The sequence below is a fragment of the Mercenaria mercenaria genome, chromosome 16 (genome assembly GCF_021730395.1).
Source record: "Mercenaria mercenaria strain notata chromosome 16, MADL_Memer_1, whole genome shotgun sequence".
Lineage (NCBI taxonomy): Eukaryota > Metazoa > Mollusca > Bivalvia > Venerida > Veneridae > Mercenaria > Mercenaria mercenaria.
Genome location: NC_069376.1, coordinates 1264135 through 1284191, shown reverse-complemented (window position 1 = coordinate 1284191; position 20057 = coordinate 1264135). Strand labels below are relative to the sequence as shown.

The window sequence follows — 20057 nt, the reverse complement described above, 5'->3', positions numbered from 1 at the left end:
CTCTGTATCTCCACTACGGAGAACAGTCTTGAGCGTTAGAACAATCTATAAAGTTATAGTGGTTTCAAGTATAATTAGTAGATCCCGGAATTGTTACAATATATACCTCTTGATTGTGTTCTCACAATCATCACGTACTGGTATAGCACTTTCCAATAATACGGAACTTTTCTTCCAGAAACGCAAAAAGCAGGAGATGAGACGCCAGACTTATTTCAAAGAATATATGGATGGTTTACATACCCGAAACGAAAGAAAGGTAATGTAACTTCACTAAATATTAAATCATATAAAACTACTTTGAAGAGGTCGGGAACGCAGATTTTTACAGCTTCCCGAGCACTACTTTATCCATGTGACAGGCCACTCACTTTATGTCGTTCTTTATTTCGATTTTATATTTCTCTTCATATAACATTACCTCTGACTGAAACCGTTTGATGGAGGTTGGTAAAACTTGGCATGTTCCCATGTTTTTTTTAACGGTATATTTTCATTGCACTCTTTTATTAAATGTCATTCAGTTTAGTTCTTGAACAATTCATTGCCTTGATGTTCCATTTTTTCAGTCTTTTGTTTTCGTCTGGCAGTAATAAGATTCATTGACATTGTCCTATAACTTTGAAACATGTCGGGGAAATGAGTGCCAATATTTGGCTTAAAATTCCTTCCTTGCAACTGTTGTGTCACTGTCGTTTTTATTTTGTTTCATTTGTCGTGGTAATCTTTATATATATTTTTTGTGTAATTACCGATTCATACTTGTAATGATGTGTGGTTTCGTTGAGCTTATAATTGCTGAAGTGAGAAATGACAAAGAGAAGAAAATTTCAGCAAAACATTAGCACAGCATAGGGAAAAAAGACACAATTATACAATAAATATTTTCACCATGTCTTTTAGAAATATACGCATCATAGGCAGAAGTAAACATTGCCTATCACTGTATTTTTTTGTATGAATTAACTAAATACGGTAAGCACGCACAAATATATTTCTCACTGGTATCATGCTTTATTGATTAAAATTATACTGAAATTTAGTATAGTGCACGTTTTATTGCAAAGATCCGAAAATGTACAAGGAAGAGACATTAAGTTTGTAGTTTTTATTTTCAACATTAAGAAAGAGAGAATCGATGTGATGTGGTTTAAGAAAGGTGTCGCCATACAATCACTTCGGTAAATATATTTTATTTTGAAATCTAATCAAGTGTCTCCATACAATCATTTCGGTAAATATATTTTATTTTGAAATCTAATCATTCGGCGCCATGGGGGCAACTTTTGAAGTTGCCACTATTTATGTTTCAGAATTTCAAGCCCTTATGATCAATCTGGCATTTAGCTTCTTTTGTAGAAGATCTACTGATGTAAGAAACCTCTAATTTTAGAGGAAAAAATGTTGTATTTTTTTCTGAGTAGATAAATAGAACAAACCAAAATCAACCGTTGGCGGTCATACTTGATCAGTTAGGTTTCTTTACCTATTTACGTATTGTATTTATTCAGTGAATTACATTCTCTGCAAGAAATGAATAAATATTGCTGCAAAAGCCTGGCAATGGCATTTTTCATTTAATACAATTACTAAGCTATTATATAAAAAAAAAAACTGTCACTTGTTGTAGTTACACAAAGGAATATTAAGTTCTAAGTTTACCATTAAGCCGGCGTGGAGGCTCTGATTTGAAATAACCAACTATTTTATAGACGCCGAATGATCAGATTTTAAAATGAAACATATTTTACCGATTGAAATGTTTCTCTGGAGATCTCTTACTTAAACTGTATTGATTTTAAATTCCCCATAAATATTGAAAAACAAAATTTAGTTCTTTCCCGCATTCACACCCTTCGATGCATATAAATCTAACAGACATGGTGAAGAAATTAAAATGTGTCTTTCGCCCTCTTTTGTTGCACTTAATATGCTATTTAACGTATGTTAGCAATGTTGTTTTATTGTTGTTTTTTTTTAAATTATCTTCTTTTTATCATTTCTCTTAATGTTATCACTTACAAACAGACTATCTAGCAGTTATTAATTAAATGAAATACCAATGCTTTGAATGAACTTGTCAATCAATCAAGTACTTAGAAATGTATTTCACCCGACAGTATTCTCCGTTTAGTATGAAGATAATCTGCAAATGTTAACGTATGGTATAAACTGTTTGGAGTGTTAATGTGTAGTATAAACTGTATGGAATGTTAATGTATAAACAGTATGGAATGTTTATAGTATCAATTTGTATGGATTGGATATGATTAAAGCCAAAAAAATTACTACAGTATCTTCGCATATTATCCATATCATAGCGTAGTTTTCGTATCATATATCACTTTATACATGCTTGTGTGTTTTCATTTTTGTCAGGTATATTACAGTTGAGCTGAATCTGATTAAAGGCTAGATAAATAACTAGAGAATCATAGCATACATATGCTTATAAAATTATATAGTTTTTATTCTGGAAATATAACTATCCAAAAATATGTCAGGTTTTATAAGCTTTTTAATAATTGATCTTCGCCTTGCTCGAAATGTGAAATAGAAAGGAGGAGGTAGTTTTTTTCAGCGGGACAGGGGACTCCACGCAATTTAAATTGTAATGATGTTTTGTAAGAACTGTCTCCAATGAACTAGTAAATAATTCCTTGTAGGTAATAATCTTCCCTGGATAAAAAGAAATATATTTGGCTGTTCCAATATTGATAAATATGGCATTTTCTTTGTGTTAAAAGATGAAAATAAATGGAGATAATTTGTAATAAGCATATCCTAGACATCCAAGTTTTAAAATCAAATCATCGTACTTTTGTTGCTGACAAACATTTTAGCCAGTGATGTTTACTGAGGATATATCTAATAAAGTACTGATAACCAAAGGTACAGTGCCTGCCATTGGTGAATGAGGAATTGAAAGTCCAACATAAATTATAGCAATAAATAAAGAATAAAATGGCACGATAGATAGAAGATTCGACGTAAGTTAACTACATGTATACAAAACATTCAAAAATATTACATATTATGGCATGATTTGTTAATACTTGTATAAAAGTTATATGGACCTAGCATGTTGTGTTGACCGAAGTACTATAGAAACAGAACCAAAGGTTACCCATTACGTATTTTATATCTATATCAACCGCCTTTAAAACGGCAAACAGTCATTATAAATTGCACACAGTTACCAAAGAAAATGACAAAAAAAAAACAGTCAAAAACATCCGTACTAACATTTTAACCAATAAAATTAACACTGCACATGACGACATTAATTATGTCAGAAAGTTAAAATGGACATACTCTTCCGTCCGAGTGGAGAATGCTTCATTAAACAGCACATTTTATTTTACATAGAAAAATATTGACAATGATATAATTGCCCAAACTACACACATTTCCTTCGAGTTAATTAATAGTCTGCTAATGAAAGTTGTGACGATTTTCTGTACAATTACCTTACATGGAACAAACATTCCGAAAGTTTCTGAAAAAACGGACAGTCTAAACATATCTAAAGGCAGTTTTATAGGTAGTGGAAATTGATGGAAAACTGGTTAAAGTACATTTTTTTGTTTTCTGAAAAATGTTCTAAATTTGCTATATGTCTTTAGTTCATATCGAACTAACATTTGACATTTTATGCCTTTAGATATTATTAGATATTTTGCACTGTACAAGGTTTCCTTGATTCTATACTTGTATTGACGTCCACAAGTACAATGTATATGACAACTTCTACACGTGAATCAGATGTGGAAAAGCAAAACGACATTAAACTATATAATGTTTATTCAAATCGTTGCCATGTCAATCAAAACGGAGGCCTCTAACTACAAACCCCTTAATTAGTTGTACCCATTACTTTCATTGTCAAGAAAACTGAAGCTTTTCATATCTTCTCGATGCTGTCCGCGCAGGTTTTAGCACATTTTGCTGTGTCTTCTTGGCGTGTGCCAAATCAGGGTATATTATGATACGCATTTCTTGTGATAATGTAATGATAAATCTATATCAGTACTTTTTAATACGGCAATATATATTAAAGTGTCAAATTAAAGAGCAAATAAACTTATTTTTTAAATAATTATGGGGAAAAAAAACCATAAAATATTCGCGTCAAATTCTGACTGATTGACTAGACACACATTGATGATCTCAGAGAGAGACTATTTTCCAAGTGTGCACAGATTTTTCATGCAATACGAAATGTCATGTCCTAATTGCTGACAAATATTTTTACAGGTTCGTAGCACGTTGGGCATTATGTTATATCAATAGTATCAAATAAATTGTGACACATATTGTCTTGTTTTTTATTCAAACTATTTTTATCATACATTCACGTTATCAACGTTCTTCAAATCCAAAACCAATCTGGACTATGTAAAACAAAAAAGCATGTACAGCCCGTGTCTGATAACTTCGGAGTGACTATTTGGACGAGTGCGTTTAATAGATGCTTTTTCATCACTTTTTTACTTTTCACGTGCTCAGGTCTGGGTCAGAACAGCTAGACCTCTGCACGAGAATTCTTTTGTTCAAACAGGTCTTTCAGAAAAATATAGTCTGTACGTCTAACAAAAGAAGAGGTATGTAAAAGTAAATCCAATGCTTGCTTTACAATAGATTATTATTACGATTATATTTGAACACCTCTGGACTTATTGGACTCAACTGCCACATTATCAAAGCTTATTATTACAAATTGTTTTGACAAGCTGACCAAATGGGAATCATGACATGTTTATTTATCTTGCGTGTTTCTACGAGAAAAAGTAGTAATACGACTATACCCCCAGCAGAGTTATTGTAAAAGTGTCTTCTTACGGTTGTATGCGGACACTTTATAAAATATATTTTCCGTCGGTTAAGCGAAGCGAATTAGGCGGGAAATATTTTCCTTGAATAGGTATAGATCTTTTGTTGTATCAGGCCAATCAAAATCTTGTTTTGATGGTTGTTTTGTTGGTAGCCTTAGTAACGCTGGTAAGGCAAGTTATCGTGCCGATTGTTGTGATTTGTATGGTCATTCAGCTTTGGGCACCTATGCTTACAAACAGATTATTTTTTAAATCTAAATCACGGGAAATTATTTGTTACTTTATTTAAAAATATTTTTATATATATATACATGAGAAGTGAATGTTATCCATGTTCAATCATTGAATTGATACTTATGAATTGAATGGTATTTGAAGTTGTTATATGATTCATGTCAGTATTTTCTTATATGTAAATGTAATGGATATGATATTATTGGAAGAAGAAACAATGTAAGCTAATCGTGCCCAAGTGCTCATTACATATTATACAATATATGAAGCATATTGTGTTTTTGTTCTTTTGGTACAAAGATCTGTGTAGGTTTAAGGAACAGACCTTTATAATGGACACGGACAATGTAATCTTACTATGTACTATGGTCAATATCTGGGGTTTTTCTCAAAACACAAAAATTGTAACCACAGGAGTTCGTTTTTTAAGATATTAATATAATAAAGCTTTTCGCGTAATTATAATTATCAAGGCACAATATATTTTTTATAATTCTTGGCAGTGCTGTCCCCTACTGCGAATACATCTTATCCCCAAGGAGGACTCAGACGAACACTTTATATCTACATTTACATCAGATGAAAAAAAATACCATGTTCAGTTTAATCAAACGTCACATACCTGTACTTTTATTTACTGTCTGCCATTTGATAAAATACAATGTTTTACTTTTGAAATTTATGAGAATTATTTTGACAGCCTATTGGCAAGCAACGCGTTCATCGTAGTTGCAGTAAATACATTTTGAACTAAATTGATTGGTAGCTGTTTTTTGTATAGGCAAAACAATTCTGATCTCAACTCAAATAGACCATTGCTAGGTCTTTCTCTCAAATAGACCTTTATCACGGACACGGACATGGACATGTAAATGTAAACGTACTCTGTACTTCGGTCAAATTTGGGGGGTTTTCTCAAACATGTTTTAGGAATCATGGTAACTTGTTGTACTTTAAATGTGTGTATGTGTATTGAGAATATGTATAATCATAATTATAGCGCATTTTCTTTTAAATTCTGCAGAGGGAAAGTTTAACCCTGCAAAGTTGCATGCTGTATATTCTTACAAAAACACTGACTTTTGACGTATTTGTAATTGTTTGGGAAAGGGTGGGATGTTCTAAAATAATTAAAAGATACACAAGGAATTGAAAAAGAAAGGAATATGAATAGAAATTACAAAAATAACTGACGGTTGGTATAGGAGTGTAATAGGGAGGTTTAAGGGTCTGGGTGTGTTTGGGAGAATACTAAAATATTAGAAGAACATAAAACGTATTTATTTGTTGTCTCATGTTTTGGTGGTCAGGGTGTAAGAGTCAGTGGGATTGAGGTAAAAGGATACTTAGAAACAATATCAGCTACATGTATAACACGGCCTGAAAACACCGGATCTACGTACTTTTGATGGCTAGTAAGGTTAGTTGAGGAAAATGCTAATGATACTTCCGAGGAGGCTCTAAGTAGTAAAAAAAGACTACTTTCTGTAACAATTTGGAACCTTATTTCAGTTAAACGTGCGATATAGTTCTAATCATAAAAACATTAATGAAGGTCGATTTTCAGAGGTTTACTGTTTTACGTTAGTACTTTTTAGTAGTGATATAGAGTCTGTTCAAAACGAAAGTTAAGTTTTTCGTTCGAAATAGTACCTATCTATTTGAAAACCTTACTTTATTACAAAATAAATAATGTGGTTTACTGTTTGTTTTTACTTATCTATTTACACTTTTGAGATGAAACCATTGCCGCTTGTACAGACATAAAGGGTTGGAGCATATGAGATATTTACCCTTTAACAAGATCAATCCTTAAGAAATGATCCTTTTTGATTATGGGGACTGTAGTTAAGAAGGCATTGAGGAGGCTGACCTAAACATTTAACCAACACTATTACAAAATATGAGGTTTAATGATTATAGGAAAATTTAGAAAGTGGCCAACTTTGACCCGAGAGCAAAGAGCAACACCGAAACCGACGTCGGCGTGGGTTCAATATAGCCATCCTTATTCGCTTAAATTGATTTAGCTCAATTACTGCAGTTCTGTAAATAACAAAGAGATGTTACGATAAAACTTTGTTTATAGGTATCTTTCCATTACTGCAGGTAATTTCAACTTGTTTGTTACTGAAAATAGAAACAAAAGTTTTCTGTCAATAACTAAAGTTTGGAATGACATATTGTCACCAAAAACATGGTTATAAAGAAAACAGCTTGTGATTGCATTACAGCTGTTTGGGTCAAAGTCCTGTATCTAAATTAATACATAATGTTCTGCCATAATGTATACTTATTTGAGTGAAGAGACCTAGCCATGGGCAATTTGAGTTGCGGTCAGAATTGTTTTACCTATAAAAGAAACAGCTACCGTCCAATGAATTTAGTTCAGAATGTAATTTTTGTCACTACGATAGAATATGTTTTAATTGCATTGCTTGCTGATAGACTGGTAAAATAATTCTCAAAAATTTATAAAATTGAAAAAAGGTATTTTATCAAATGGCAGTCAGTAAATAAAATCACGGGTATTAAACTGAACACGGTATTTTATCATCAGATGTATGTATACGTAGATATAAAGTCTTCGTCTGTGTTCTCCTTGGAGACAAGATTTATTCGCAGCAGAGGATAACACTGCCAAGAATTATAAAGATATGCTGTGCCTTGATAACTTGGCGAAAACTTTAAGATTAATGTCTTAAAAATAAAACGAATCACTGTGATTACGTGTTTTAATTTTTGTGGTTTGAGAAATTCCCCAGACTTTGACCATAGTACATAGTATGATTACATTGTCCGTGTCCGTTATAAAGGTCTAATTGCAATATGAATACAGCTTTTTAAACAATACAAGAAATATTAATTTCCTCATATAAACAGAACGGAAATGATAGCTTTATACCGCAGTCATCGTAAGACATCTTCTGCAATACTAGTAGAGCAAGATGTTGCAAAAATACTTCTGTTGATGATACAAGCATCACATTTACAGGACAGTAACTACCTGGCATGCGCTTTAACATAAGATCACGGGCCACTTGAAATAATGTCGTTTTCAAGATGGCCGCCGCAAAAACAAAATGGCCGCCATTTTGTATTTACTTTTCGGTACTTTATTTGAGGGAAGCATGTAATACATTAAAACGATAGCATTTTATGCCCTCAGCATTTACTGAGGCATATAGTGATTGCCATGTCCGTCCGTCCGTTCGTTCGTCCGTTCATACGAGGTTAACCAAATAGGACCGTTTCGTCTTGCATCAATACCCCTTACTAGAATGACTTCATACTAATGCAGATGTAACCTGTGACCATTCCTTATCTCCAGACATTACCTGACCTCAGTTTGATCGTGACCTTGACCTGATTTTGGACTTAGGTCGCTTTATATGGGCCATCTCTTGATTAACCAAATGGGACCGTTTCTTCTAGCATCAATACCCCGAACAAGAATGAATTGATACTAATACAGATGTAAACTTTGTCCATTCCCCATCTTCAAACATCACCTGACCTCAGTTTGACATTGACCTCGTTTTGGACTTAGGTGCAAAATCTATTGACAAGGATGCCACTGGTTTACATGTATACACTTTCGTTTCAGTTTAGAACAGAATATCAATCTGTAGTATTCATATTCTTTTAATTTGTAATCAATTTTGTATGACTAAGCTCAAGGCTTTAGACATCTCAACACTTAAGTTTTTATAACTTGCAGTTTTGTTTTCGAACAATGGTAAAATCAGACACCAATATAAGTTTTATATACATTACACTCAGATTACATTCAATGCAATAAATTAACATCGTTAGAAAATGCGTCTTATAAACCACGTGGGGATAAAGAAATAGGACAGTGTGAGTACTTGCACAGTCAACAGCAACATTTTCTTATAATGCAAACCTTAAGAAATCTCTGTTGATTTACTCTACCCATGAAACCATACACATCGGAAATCGTGTTCTAACCGAAACATAAAAATATGCATATACTGCATTTAGTTATTATCTTAACAGTTGCAACATCAAATTGCTGTGCATAATAGACCTAAGCGCTGGCACTTGCAATTTCCAGTACAGGAAGTCCTTTTGCAGCCACACTTTTGCAGGACCTGGAAGCATTCAGCTATAACCGACAATTCTATCCGATAAGGGATCCACACTATGTTCTACTTCAGCCATCCCCAGTTTGACGGAGGCGGCAGTTGCTGCATGGTAACAGCTGCTTTGCCCCAGACATGACCTGCCTGAAAAATTGCTTGTTTGACGAATTGTTTCAGAGCACCTTTTGTTGGTGGAATCGCATTATACGCTCTTTGTTTCCGGGCAAACAAATCAAGACGAGCCTCATCCATCTTGTATGTCGTGCTTGATCGAGCATACAATATAACTAAAAAAAATTCTAATGTATCCATTTCCTACTCCGTTATTGTGTATTTGGCAACACGCGTACGGAGACTATGAACTGTAGCTGTTTCACAAATATTCCATTCCTGCCATGCAGATTTCTTGCCCTTGCCGACAAATGCAGAAACAGTGTCGCAACCGGTAAAAGCAAGAAACAATAGCAGTGCCTTTGAGTGAGGACCAAGTAAGCAAGCCATAAACATCAATACACTGCCATAGCAAGAACTAACTTAAAATTGTTATTGTTCGGTTTTCTGTCAATGAGGCATGCTTTACATGAACAAATATTCTCGATTACATGGGACAAGCGCATTTCTGTTTATATATAAATTGCAAAGAATATCGGCACCTTTTGTTGCTATGATCATTTTATTGGTTTGCACAGTTATCATTATACCCCGAGATATCTAGGAGCTATTCTGGATTCCGGTCCGCCCGTCTGTATACGGAATTAAACCTTGTAATTATTATCAGTACAAAGCGAAGTTGCGCATGTGCGAAGCGGGTTCTATTTGGATGGTTTTTCACTTAGTTATGGCCCTTTATTTTTCTTTCTTTATATGTATATGGAAAACTTTTGTCCGCGCTATTTCTCGGTCATCATATGCGAGACTTTTATCAAACCTTGCAGTTATCATTGGTACAAAGTCAAGTTGTACATGTGCACAGCATGTTCCATTTGAGTTATTTTTCACACATTTATAGCCCTTTATTTTTTTTTTCTATATATGTATATGGAAAAAAAAGTCAGCGCTACTTATCAGTCATTGTATGCCAGACTTGTTATTACTATTATCATTGGTACCAAGTGTAGTTATGCATGTGCGAAACACGTTCCCTTTGAATGATTTTTGACTAAGTTGTGGCTCTTTATTTGTTTCAAATACGAACAGAGTTACATTGGATTTTTTTAACATACTTTATATGTTAAATATAACTAGTTGATGATCCTTGGTGATATAATGAAATAAAAAAAAGTTAAAAACCCATAGGTCTCCAAACACGACATAAACGAAAATGTTGCGGGCTTGAATTGATTTATGAATATGGAGCCTGCATATCACAGAACCTGCTAAAAGACAATATTAAAAAGCAGATTGCATGGTCCCTTGACCATGACCTTGACCAACTGACTTATTTCTTTTTTTTAAAGATATTGCCATAAAATTCGAACCACTTGTACAGTTTTAAACAAACATTTAAAAACTGACTTTCAGTGATCATGATCTTGACCTACTTTCTTTTTTTAAGGTACAGCAGTGAAGTTTGGAGATCTTATACCGTTTTGCACAATATTTTTTGTGCGTATTTGTACATTTTCTCCCTGTACAATATACAAAGCAATGTATCATATTTTCAATAACCCTGTTCCTCTCACAATAAGCTGATGTCTGGGAGTATTCATCACCATTAGTGATACGTCTTGTTTTATCGGCACGAAAACTAAATAGTTTGGTTTTATTTTCAACGCATCTAAGAAAGCTATTCCATAGTTTAGGAGGTCTTCTATTGAAGTCTTTTCGACATTATCAAGAGTTTGAAATAGAACATAAACAAAAGCACAGATACTTAAACTTACAATGATATATTCAAATTTGGTATCTGATAAGCAATGGTTCAGTATTGCCATAATTTCTAGACTGTTTCTCAGTGAAACAAAGCAAGAAATGAAGGATAGAACAGAGAAGAGATTGAAAAGAAGAGACGTCCATATAAACTATATTAGCTTCTTTCAGGCCAATATCATAATAATATGCTTTCAGGTTTATCTGGAACCAGGATCTAATCAATAGTCGATCGTTATAGCACTGAAAGTAGAAAACTCAAACTTTGTCGTGATATGAACGTTATCTAAAAGTCTGGCGGTCATTTTAAAGATGGCGACCTTCTTAAGTGGGTCGATATTTGGAAAAAGCAACATTAAAAATCAGCTTATGGGAACAAATTGATAGGGAAAAACATGTTATATCCCCACAAATACGATATTTTAGAAACTTACAGATTCTGATTATATGAAAAATGCCTCAATTCTGGCAGCCATTTTGAAATTTGGAGGCCATCTTGAAAATGGATGAATTTTAGGTGACTGATTATTTTTGAATCTGGGCCATATGATGAACATTTAGAGTAAATTTCATACTTGCATCATCAAGTGAAGTACTTCCTTAGATTTTCTTACTAAGCTGCTCCACTATACCTGACAAATTAAAAATTAATGGCGGTCTAGTTAACATTGAGCAAAACATTGCCAAACGTTCGTGAAGAAATCGTGAAAAGACCATGTAGCAATCGGCTCTTCATCATTAAGAAACTGCCTCGATCGAAAAAAGACGATACTCGATTGCTGTTCGAAATTGCCACCCGATCGATGCCATCTGCCGTCCGGATTAGTTCAAACACTACTACCACTACCACCACCACAACCACTACCACTAAAACCGCCTCGATAGCCTAGTGGTAGAGCTTCCGCTTCAAGTGTGAGAGGTCATGAGATCGATTCCCCGCCACGTTATACCAAAGACGAGAAAATTACTTCCAGCCGCTCTCTTGCTTGTCGCTTAGCATTGAAAAAAAAACTGGCGTCTCTTCTATCGTACCAACGTGGAGGTGAGGTATCGAGAGTGATTATTATAACTTGTGAAACTTGTTTCACAACCTATCTAAAATAAAATATGTATAAACTAACCAGTACCACCACCACCGCCACTTCTACCACTAACACCGTCACTACCACCACCACCACAAACACTAGTACTACTACCACCACCAACTACCATCATTACCACTACCACGACCACTACTACCACGATCACCACTATTATTTCTACTACCACCACTACTACAACCATCACCACTACCACCTCTACTTTTAAAAAATTAACAGCCCGTTTCAACACTCGGCCAGTTCTGCAAGGCTGCTTAGTTGTTAGGCTTCTTCTGAGCAAAAATGCTAAAGTGCTAGGCTCTTAGATGGATTTATGACTTGATTTGAACGTTTGTACTGCATTCAAATTGGATATGATGACTAATTTGAAAGACAGCCGTGCAGTCTGATATTAATGCATGAACTTGCTTGTACATCTCTGATGTATTAGTGACTTCATGCTGCTAAACAGTAATATTGCCAGGCTGCTAGGCTGCCAACTTCACGCACATCCTTAAATACCGCTAATTTTGAGACAGAACATTAGTATCATTCACAGTTAGATTAGGCATGTATGTACGATACAAGCAAAATGAATAAGTTAGGTTAGGACCGAGGCAATTAACGTTGAAGCATTTATGTCGAAGGATAGAAGTTCTGTTGATAAATGAGAATATGTTACAGAACTGATGTATATATATTATCTTAGAACTCAGTACAATATAAAATAGTAGTTATAGAAGAGAACTGTTGTTGTTGCTGTGGATATTTAGTAGAGAGAACCTTTAGACCTTGTTACACCACAGTATGTAAATGAGACAAATTTGATTGACAGTGTCATAACCAATTTTGGTGAGTTTACAGCAATTGATCTGTTCGCAGAGGTCGCCGATTGGTTCAATTTTCTATCACGTGCTCTCCAGTTTTTATCTTAAAAATATCACTGGTTTGTATACCAAATAAGCCGACGTTGTTCATCATTGGGGATAGTACAAAGTGTGTAGCATTCATTTAATATAAAAGTGCATAGTGTGTTATCTGTGGATTAAATGATGAACCAGATTTTCCACTGGGACTGAGATAACAACACTCTTGTGAGTATTTCTCATCATATATATCCATTCTAGCATAGCTAAATTTACGTGACCAGATCATTTCTTAATGTTTGAATGAAAGAAAATACAATTTCGGCGTCATAGAAGTATGATCGTGGCTTATCAGAATGCGTTACTTATATAAAGAAGTGGAATTAGGTAACGTTCTTAGTTTGATAAACATCAGAAATAACCAAGTGAAAATAATAGTCTTTGAAATGCGTCCTTTTCTTTTATTCAGAAAACTCCTTTCATTTAGGATACGCACTCGGGCCGCAATACGAAACTTCCGATGAAACTGTCCCTCGCATCGAACCCGTCGGGGATCGGTTGCTGTTTTCCATGTTAATATTAACTTATATCTGAAGACATGTTGCATCAATTACCAGTTTTTTTAATTTTTTTTCAGTATTGAAATTTCGTCTAAAACAGTGTGTATACTTCAGGTATATCTGCTCCTCCCATATCTTCCAGTTAGCCCGTGACTCCCTGTCAGAAGACCATTCAAGGCTCCGTTCTTCGGGATGACACTAGTAATTCTTCAAAATGATTTTAGGATTTTTACTTTGAAATGGCTCTAGTTATATGTAGCAGCTCTCTGAATATCAGCACTTTTATGAAGAATATATAGGGAATATTACTTAGGTGCGCTGGATCGCAATGAAACAGGAAAATTACAGAATCAGTTACACAGGTTTAGACGAAAATTTTCACGTTTTTAACATACGGCACTAGGATTAACTATTTTCAGTCTAAATTCGCCTTTATATTAAATGATATGTGACAGGTTTAATTGCCAAAGTTAATTGGCGTACATGTGGGCAAATCTTAACATGCTTAAGTGCTTTCAGTATGTTAAGGCATTAAATCAAATGTGTAAAATATGTTTCTTTGTCTTCGGTTGGTATTAAGAAAGAAAATTTCTGCAAACTGTACCATGAACTAATAAAAGCTTGCGCAGTATGTTATATTGTGCGCAAAGTTGTGATTAAACGTCAGGCTTTGTGTAAAATATATGAGCCCCATCAAGCAAAAAGGGTCATTATGGTATTTTTTATTGTTTGCACTAATTTTCTATTTTCTGAAAGAGCGGTTTATTTTGTATCAGAAACCGAAGTTTCAATTGTTTATCTTCAGTAATTATGGAAATATGCTATTTTTTGTGACATGATGTAATTAAACAAAAAAGCAACAATAAGTAATCATTATTTCTTTTGAACAGTATACAAACATCATCAGCTTATTATCTGCACTTGAAAAAAAAAAGAACCAACTGTTTAAATATTCTGCAGCATATTCACAAATGATGCTTTTAATCTAGAAGTTGCAATTGGAATAAAAGTTATTATAATTTTCGTTGCCATAGCAACGAGTAACAACAAATTGAATTATTTTTAGGAGATTAATGATATTATAATCGAGAAGAACTGCTCAAAAGACACCCAAAAGCATTGCATTGAAAATGATATATTTCGCATAAATATATGTTTCGTGTAATATAATTGCCTTAAACAGGAAAGCGTACCTTTTGGATATCACATTTAGAAGTTGATGAATCAGTTTTATTATAACTTTTAATCGGTTTCTCTATATGCGTAATAACACACATATATATTTATATTATTAAATTATTGACTTGTACTGTCTTTGTCATGTAAACTTAACGTTCTAGTAAAACACATAATGATCAGAATCGATAGCTACTGTTTCCATGGCAACTGTTTTTAATAAAAATATAGTAGAGATAATGATATTCTAATGAAGGTTCGAAATAGCTACTAGTCAATACCCACGTGATATTTCGAAACTGCTAAAATTCATTAACATTTTATTTTTGTTCATTCAATCCCATCAAGCTATTACTGAAACAACAATGCAGAAAACAATATAGTTCCAGTGAAGTATGAAGAACAATCAGCGATAACGGACATCAATCGTTTTCATAAAGGAAGTATTTTTCAACACGAATTTCATCAGCTGTTTCCTTTTCACTGATTCTATAAAGGCAATTGTACTTGAAAGTTTACCTTCCATACAGATTTTACCGAATATTAACAAAAAGATACTATCAAGAATTCATCGTTTCCATGGTAACACTATGGTATGATTTTTTTTTCATTCTGAACATCCATATTATGCTTCATAAAACGTGTACGTAAACATACAAGTTGAATTCATTCTGAATAAGTTATCAGAAATAATCTTCAATTATAACACACTTTTCCCGATGAATTTTAATAGCTGCTTTAATAATTCATTATATTAGTTTCCATGGTAACGTTTAAAGTTCTGTGCAATACTCGTAACTTGTCACGTCGTTTCAATAGGTAGGAATCGGGCAAAGTATGCCCTGAAATGGTTGCCTAACAAGTGGCCTCACGTGTCAGAACAAGTATTCTTGTCTCTCTTTGCTCAATCCGCCAGGTGGCAGTACGTCCGGAATTCCGGTGACATCGGTAGGTGATGCGTTTTACAGATGATGAATCGGATTTCATCTACATTGTCTGCGTTCTCTTTCATACAGACGACGCCGGGTTGTTCAATGGTTAAACTGAAACTGTGGTACTTTGACATGTTCGGAACTTTTTTAAATCTGTCCGGACAGAAATACTTTCCATTCTCGCCATATCCATCCGTCTGCACCATTACCACCAGGTTACAGGAAAGTTGCTGACTGACGACTTTCCGACTTCAGCTATGTGTTGCGGAGTGTCACATTCTGTTCTCCGGTATAGCTTTTTAATGGTTCTAAATCCCGCATCTATCAAGCACCTGTGAGGTGACCAAAAAGTAATTTGATAGAAAAGCGTAAAAGTTAATACTTATTATATAGATAATCCGAACTTACTTCGTCGCTTAATGGCTACATACCCGGTAATGACAGGATGCCTTTGTCTTATAATGACCAGTTGAGTTTTAATTTGCAAATCAGTAGATATGTAAATATTATAAGTAAGTTGCTAGCATTACATCTGGAATATCAGTGAATGAAAGAAAGTGACTGTGATTACGACAGGTCGTTTGAAGGAACTTAAGTACGTAGCAGACGACATAGTTTTTTCATTTGAATTTCAAGCAAATTTTCGCTCGAAAAGATGTTCTGATAATAAAATGATAAAGCGCAGACTAACATGTAAGTTACAGTCACGCATATGAAACGTGTAATCTTAATCATACCGTGTATGTCCTGGAATCTGCATCGTGTATGTAATATTTCTGTGTTTTCCAACCATGATTCTCCAGGCAAAATACGCCAGAAGGTAACGATTCTCGTTATGACCTGTTGAAGAGGCACAAATTATTAATTACGTGTATGTATCATTATCTACCGACAATACTGGTGCAATACTAAATAAATAAACAGTAAACAAGTTTATAAACACACTAGTTGGGACTACAGTTTCTAAAACAAGATTAAAGTTTACAAAACAAATTTTTGTTGAATTACAAACAATAAGCCGTGACTTACAAGTTTTTTTGGCATTTACGATAGTATTCCCATACGTTTAAAGAGAATTCGGGGCTAAGTGCCCGAAATCGTTCTTATCATCGTTACAGAATACGGGTCATATTATGTGACTTCTGAAGCAGGGCAATTTACTATATCTTTATGACTAAATTATTTCACTGTCAGTACTGTTGCACCTAACATAGATAAACCAGAGATTTTCTGCTCAACTTTGTTAAACTTGTACAAAGTTGAGTTTGCGCGTATGTCTTTTATTTTTATGATGAATACACTGCTCATTTAAATTGTCATTTAGGAAAGCAGCGAATAGTATAAAACGTAATAAAACTAGAAGAATAATCATTAAACGGAGTTACCGAAACAATTGTCAGCATGAATGCTACAGTCGTTCTCACCAGATCCGTATGAATGAAACGCATGCTTTAACATGGAAATAACTGAATCTGGTACGTGAGCCAGCTGTCCATCACGACCTGCAATATGTTGATGACTTATTACACATTAGCACACCATACTTTGTTGAAATCATCCATTTAGAATATTATCAAATTACCGTCTGTTCTGACAAAACCAATGCATTGTAAAAGTGTATCTAAGGGTATGTTATCGAAATCTCGAATATAAAATTAATGTTCTTATACGCAAGTGCAGACAGTTAATAATAATTACACGTGCAAGCACACACGCACAAATACCAAATACACTACTTACCTAATGTTTCGTTTTCACTGATGAGTTGTACTGACAGTCACCATCAACCCGGAAACTAAATATCTGTACCTTGACGGGTTGAGTAAAGTATGTCGGCCCCTTTTCTCTGGAATGATGTGTGTGGCAACGTTAAATGTCGCAACGCCGCTTAATGTCGCAACCACCGTCAAATGTCGCAAGGTTGACGTTAAATGTCGCAACCACCGCTAAATGTCGCAAAATCGTCTGCCGCTAAATGTCGCACCTTTAACGTTAAATGTCGCAAAAATTTACCTACCGTTATATGTCGCAATACCAACGCTAAATGTCGCACTTCCTATTTGACACTATGACTATCAATTCCTTGTGTATTTTTACTTTTTTGAGGGAAGAAAAATTAACAGGTTTGTGTAATACAAATAATTATCTTAATGATAAGTGTTGTAACGTATAGCAACAAGCGGGCTTTGTTGGTCTTAGATCGCTCACCTGAGTTCCACATCTTGCTTGAACAGTCACGCAAGAAAAATATTTATTATTTTGTAATAGGGCCAGTGTTTTAGGACAGAAATATTCTGAGGTTTCTTCTAAGTAAATACGATTTGGTAATGATGTTGTATGTTTGTGGGGACTTGGTATCGGTGGGGAACGGGGTGAATAACGACACGGAAATCTAAGACACAAACACACAGCACCAAGACAATTAATAGAAAATATAAATATTTACATTTCTGAAGGGGGTGGGGAGAGAGGGGGGTTAGGTGGGTAGGCGGAAAAGTAGGATAATTAGGGGAATGAGACTAAATCAAACAATTTTAAGAGACTAAAAGTAAAATAATATCAAAATTCCCGTTTTACCTAAAAAATGTACAGAGGGCCACATAGGATCTTTTCCCGCCATTGAGGCTTGATAGTCACCTTATGATTTTAAATGTAAACCTCTAAACAAAGAAATAGAATCCGTGGCTGATTAATAGAAAATCTTCGTTTTCTACAGCTGGTACAAACCAGTTACAGTCTTCGTGTCGCGTAGTTAAACATCCTGTTGTGTAACATGCCCGGATCGCGGCCCGAGCCGATCCCCCACCCCCAACCCCACCCTTGTTGGCTTAGTAGTGACTTATACGCATCTAAATTGCACCCGACTATTTTGGAAATAATATTTTCTCAAAATGTAGACCCAAACCGACCCAGAGGCGAACATTTTATACTTATATTTCAACAATTCCCAATGGGGCAGAACCCTTGACCCTTTAAAATGAGGGGAGTACTCCTCCAGTACCTTAAAATTAAGACAAAAAATGCACCGGAGGCAACCATTTTATACCTATTTTTCAAACTTTCCCGGGGAGAGCCCCTGAGCCCTCGAAAATGGCAGGGATAACCCCACCCATACACCGAAATCTTGAATACAAAATGCAATAAAAGTCCAGCATTCCATACCTGTAGTTCAAAATTATAAAGGGGAAAGAAACCCTAACCAACTAAAATAAGGGGAATGCCCCTCTAGTACGTACCTCAAAAAATAGACAAAAATGCACCACAGGCCAGCATTTCATACCTGTACATAAAAAAACTTTCCCACAAATACGGATAGAGGAACCCCGTACCTACCGCACGTCGCCGGTGACGCTTTTGTTTTAAACTGGTGTCCCACTCCCCCCCCCCCCCCCCCCCCCCCCCCCCTCATCCATCAACAATTTCTGGCCCCCGGGCTGTTGTGTAACGAAATTCAGGTCGACTCAAGACATGCTATACAACGCGCGACAATTCGGAGCGCGAGCTTAATATCTCATGAGCTAAACAGGACTCCATAGAATTACATAGTTCAGACCTGAAATAAATTTAGTACTGTGGCGAGTACTACGTTAGTGCTCAAACCTTTAGATTTAGAATATATAACGTATGTATGGTGCGGGACCACTGAAAAGCAAACGTGCAGATTAGAGTGAAAGGTCATTTAAGCCCTTCCCAAATCAACACATGGCATACTGATGCATGCAAGCATGCATTACCCAATCTTATCTCTAAGTTGTAAAGACTGTTTAACACTTATTTTGCTGTGCGACATTTAGCGTTGGTGTTGCGACATATAACGGTGGGCAAATTTTTGCGACATTTAACGTTAAAGGTGCGACATTTAGCGGCAGACGATTTTGCGACATTTAGCGGTGGTTGCGACATTTAACGTCAACATTGTGACATATAACGGTGGTTGCGACATTTAGCGGCGTTGCGACATTTATCGTTGCCACAGCGTTCATTCTTGGTCGCAACAAAATCTTTGACGTCATTGCAAGCGTAAGAGTGTTTTAACGGAGACAAACATATTAGAATGCGTTTTAAGGTTGCCTTTTATTATTTATTATCCTTTTGTACTGCAAAACACTTTTCTTTCTATCGCTGATTTGTAGCATATTTTTTTTTCTTTTGAATTTAACGTCCCACCGACACATGATAGGTCATATGGCGACTTTCGAGCTTTAATGGTGGAGGAAGACCCCAGGTGCCCCTCCGTGCTTTAGTTCATCACGAGCGGGCACCTGGGTAGAACCACAGACCTTCCGTAAGCAAGCTGGATGGCTTCCTGTCATGAAGAGTTCAACGCCCCGAGTGAGGATTTGTAGCATATTGCTTTGCATGTGTGTATTGCTTGTAACATGTTCTTATTACGTGGGTTA

The 20057-nt window shown here is 35.1% G+C and overlaps 1 protein-coding gene across 1 annotated transcript in view; it reads left to right on the top strand.

Annotated features, from left to right (window-relative positions):
• The window catches only part of LOC123543917 (uncharacterized), a 128959-nt gene that overhangs the window by 40813 nt on the left and 68089 nt on the right, over window positions 1–20057 (top strand). Inside the window, exon 6 of the mRNA XM_053527458.1 lies at window positions 179–259. Coding sequence (XP_053383433.1) covers window positions 179–259 — 81 coding nt within the window. The remainder of the gene's footprint in view (window positions 1–178; window positions 260–20057) is intronic.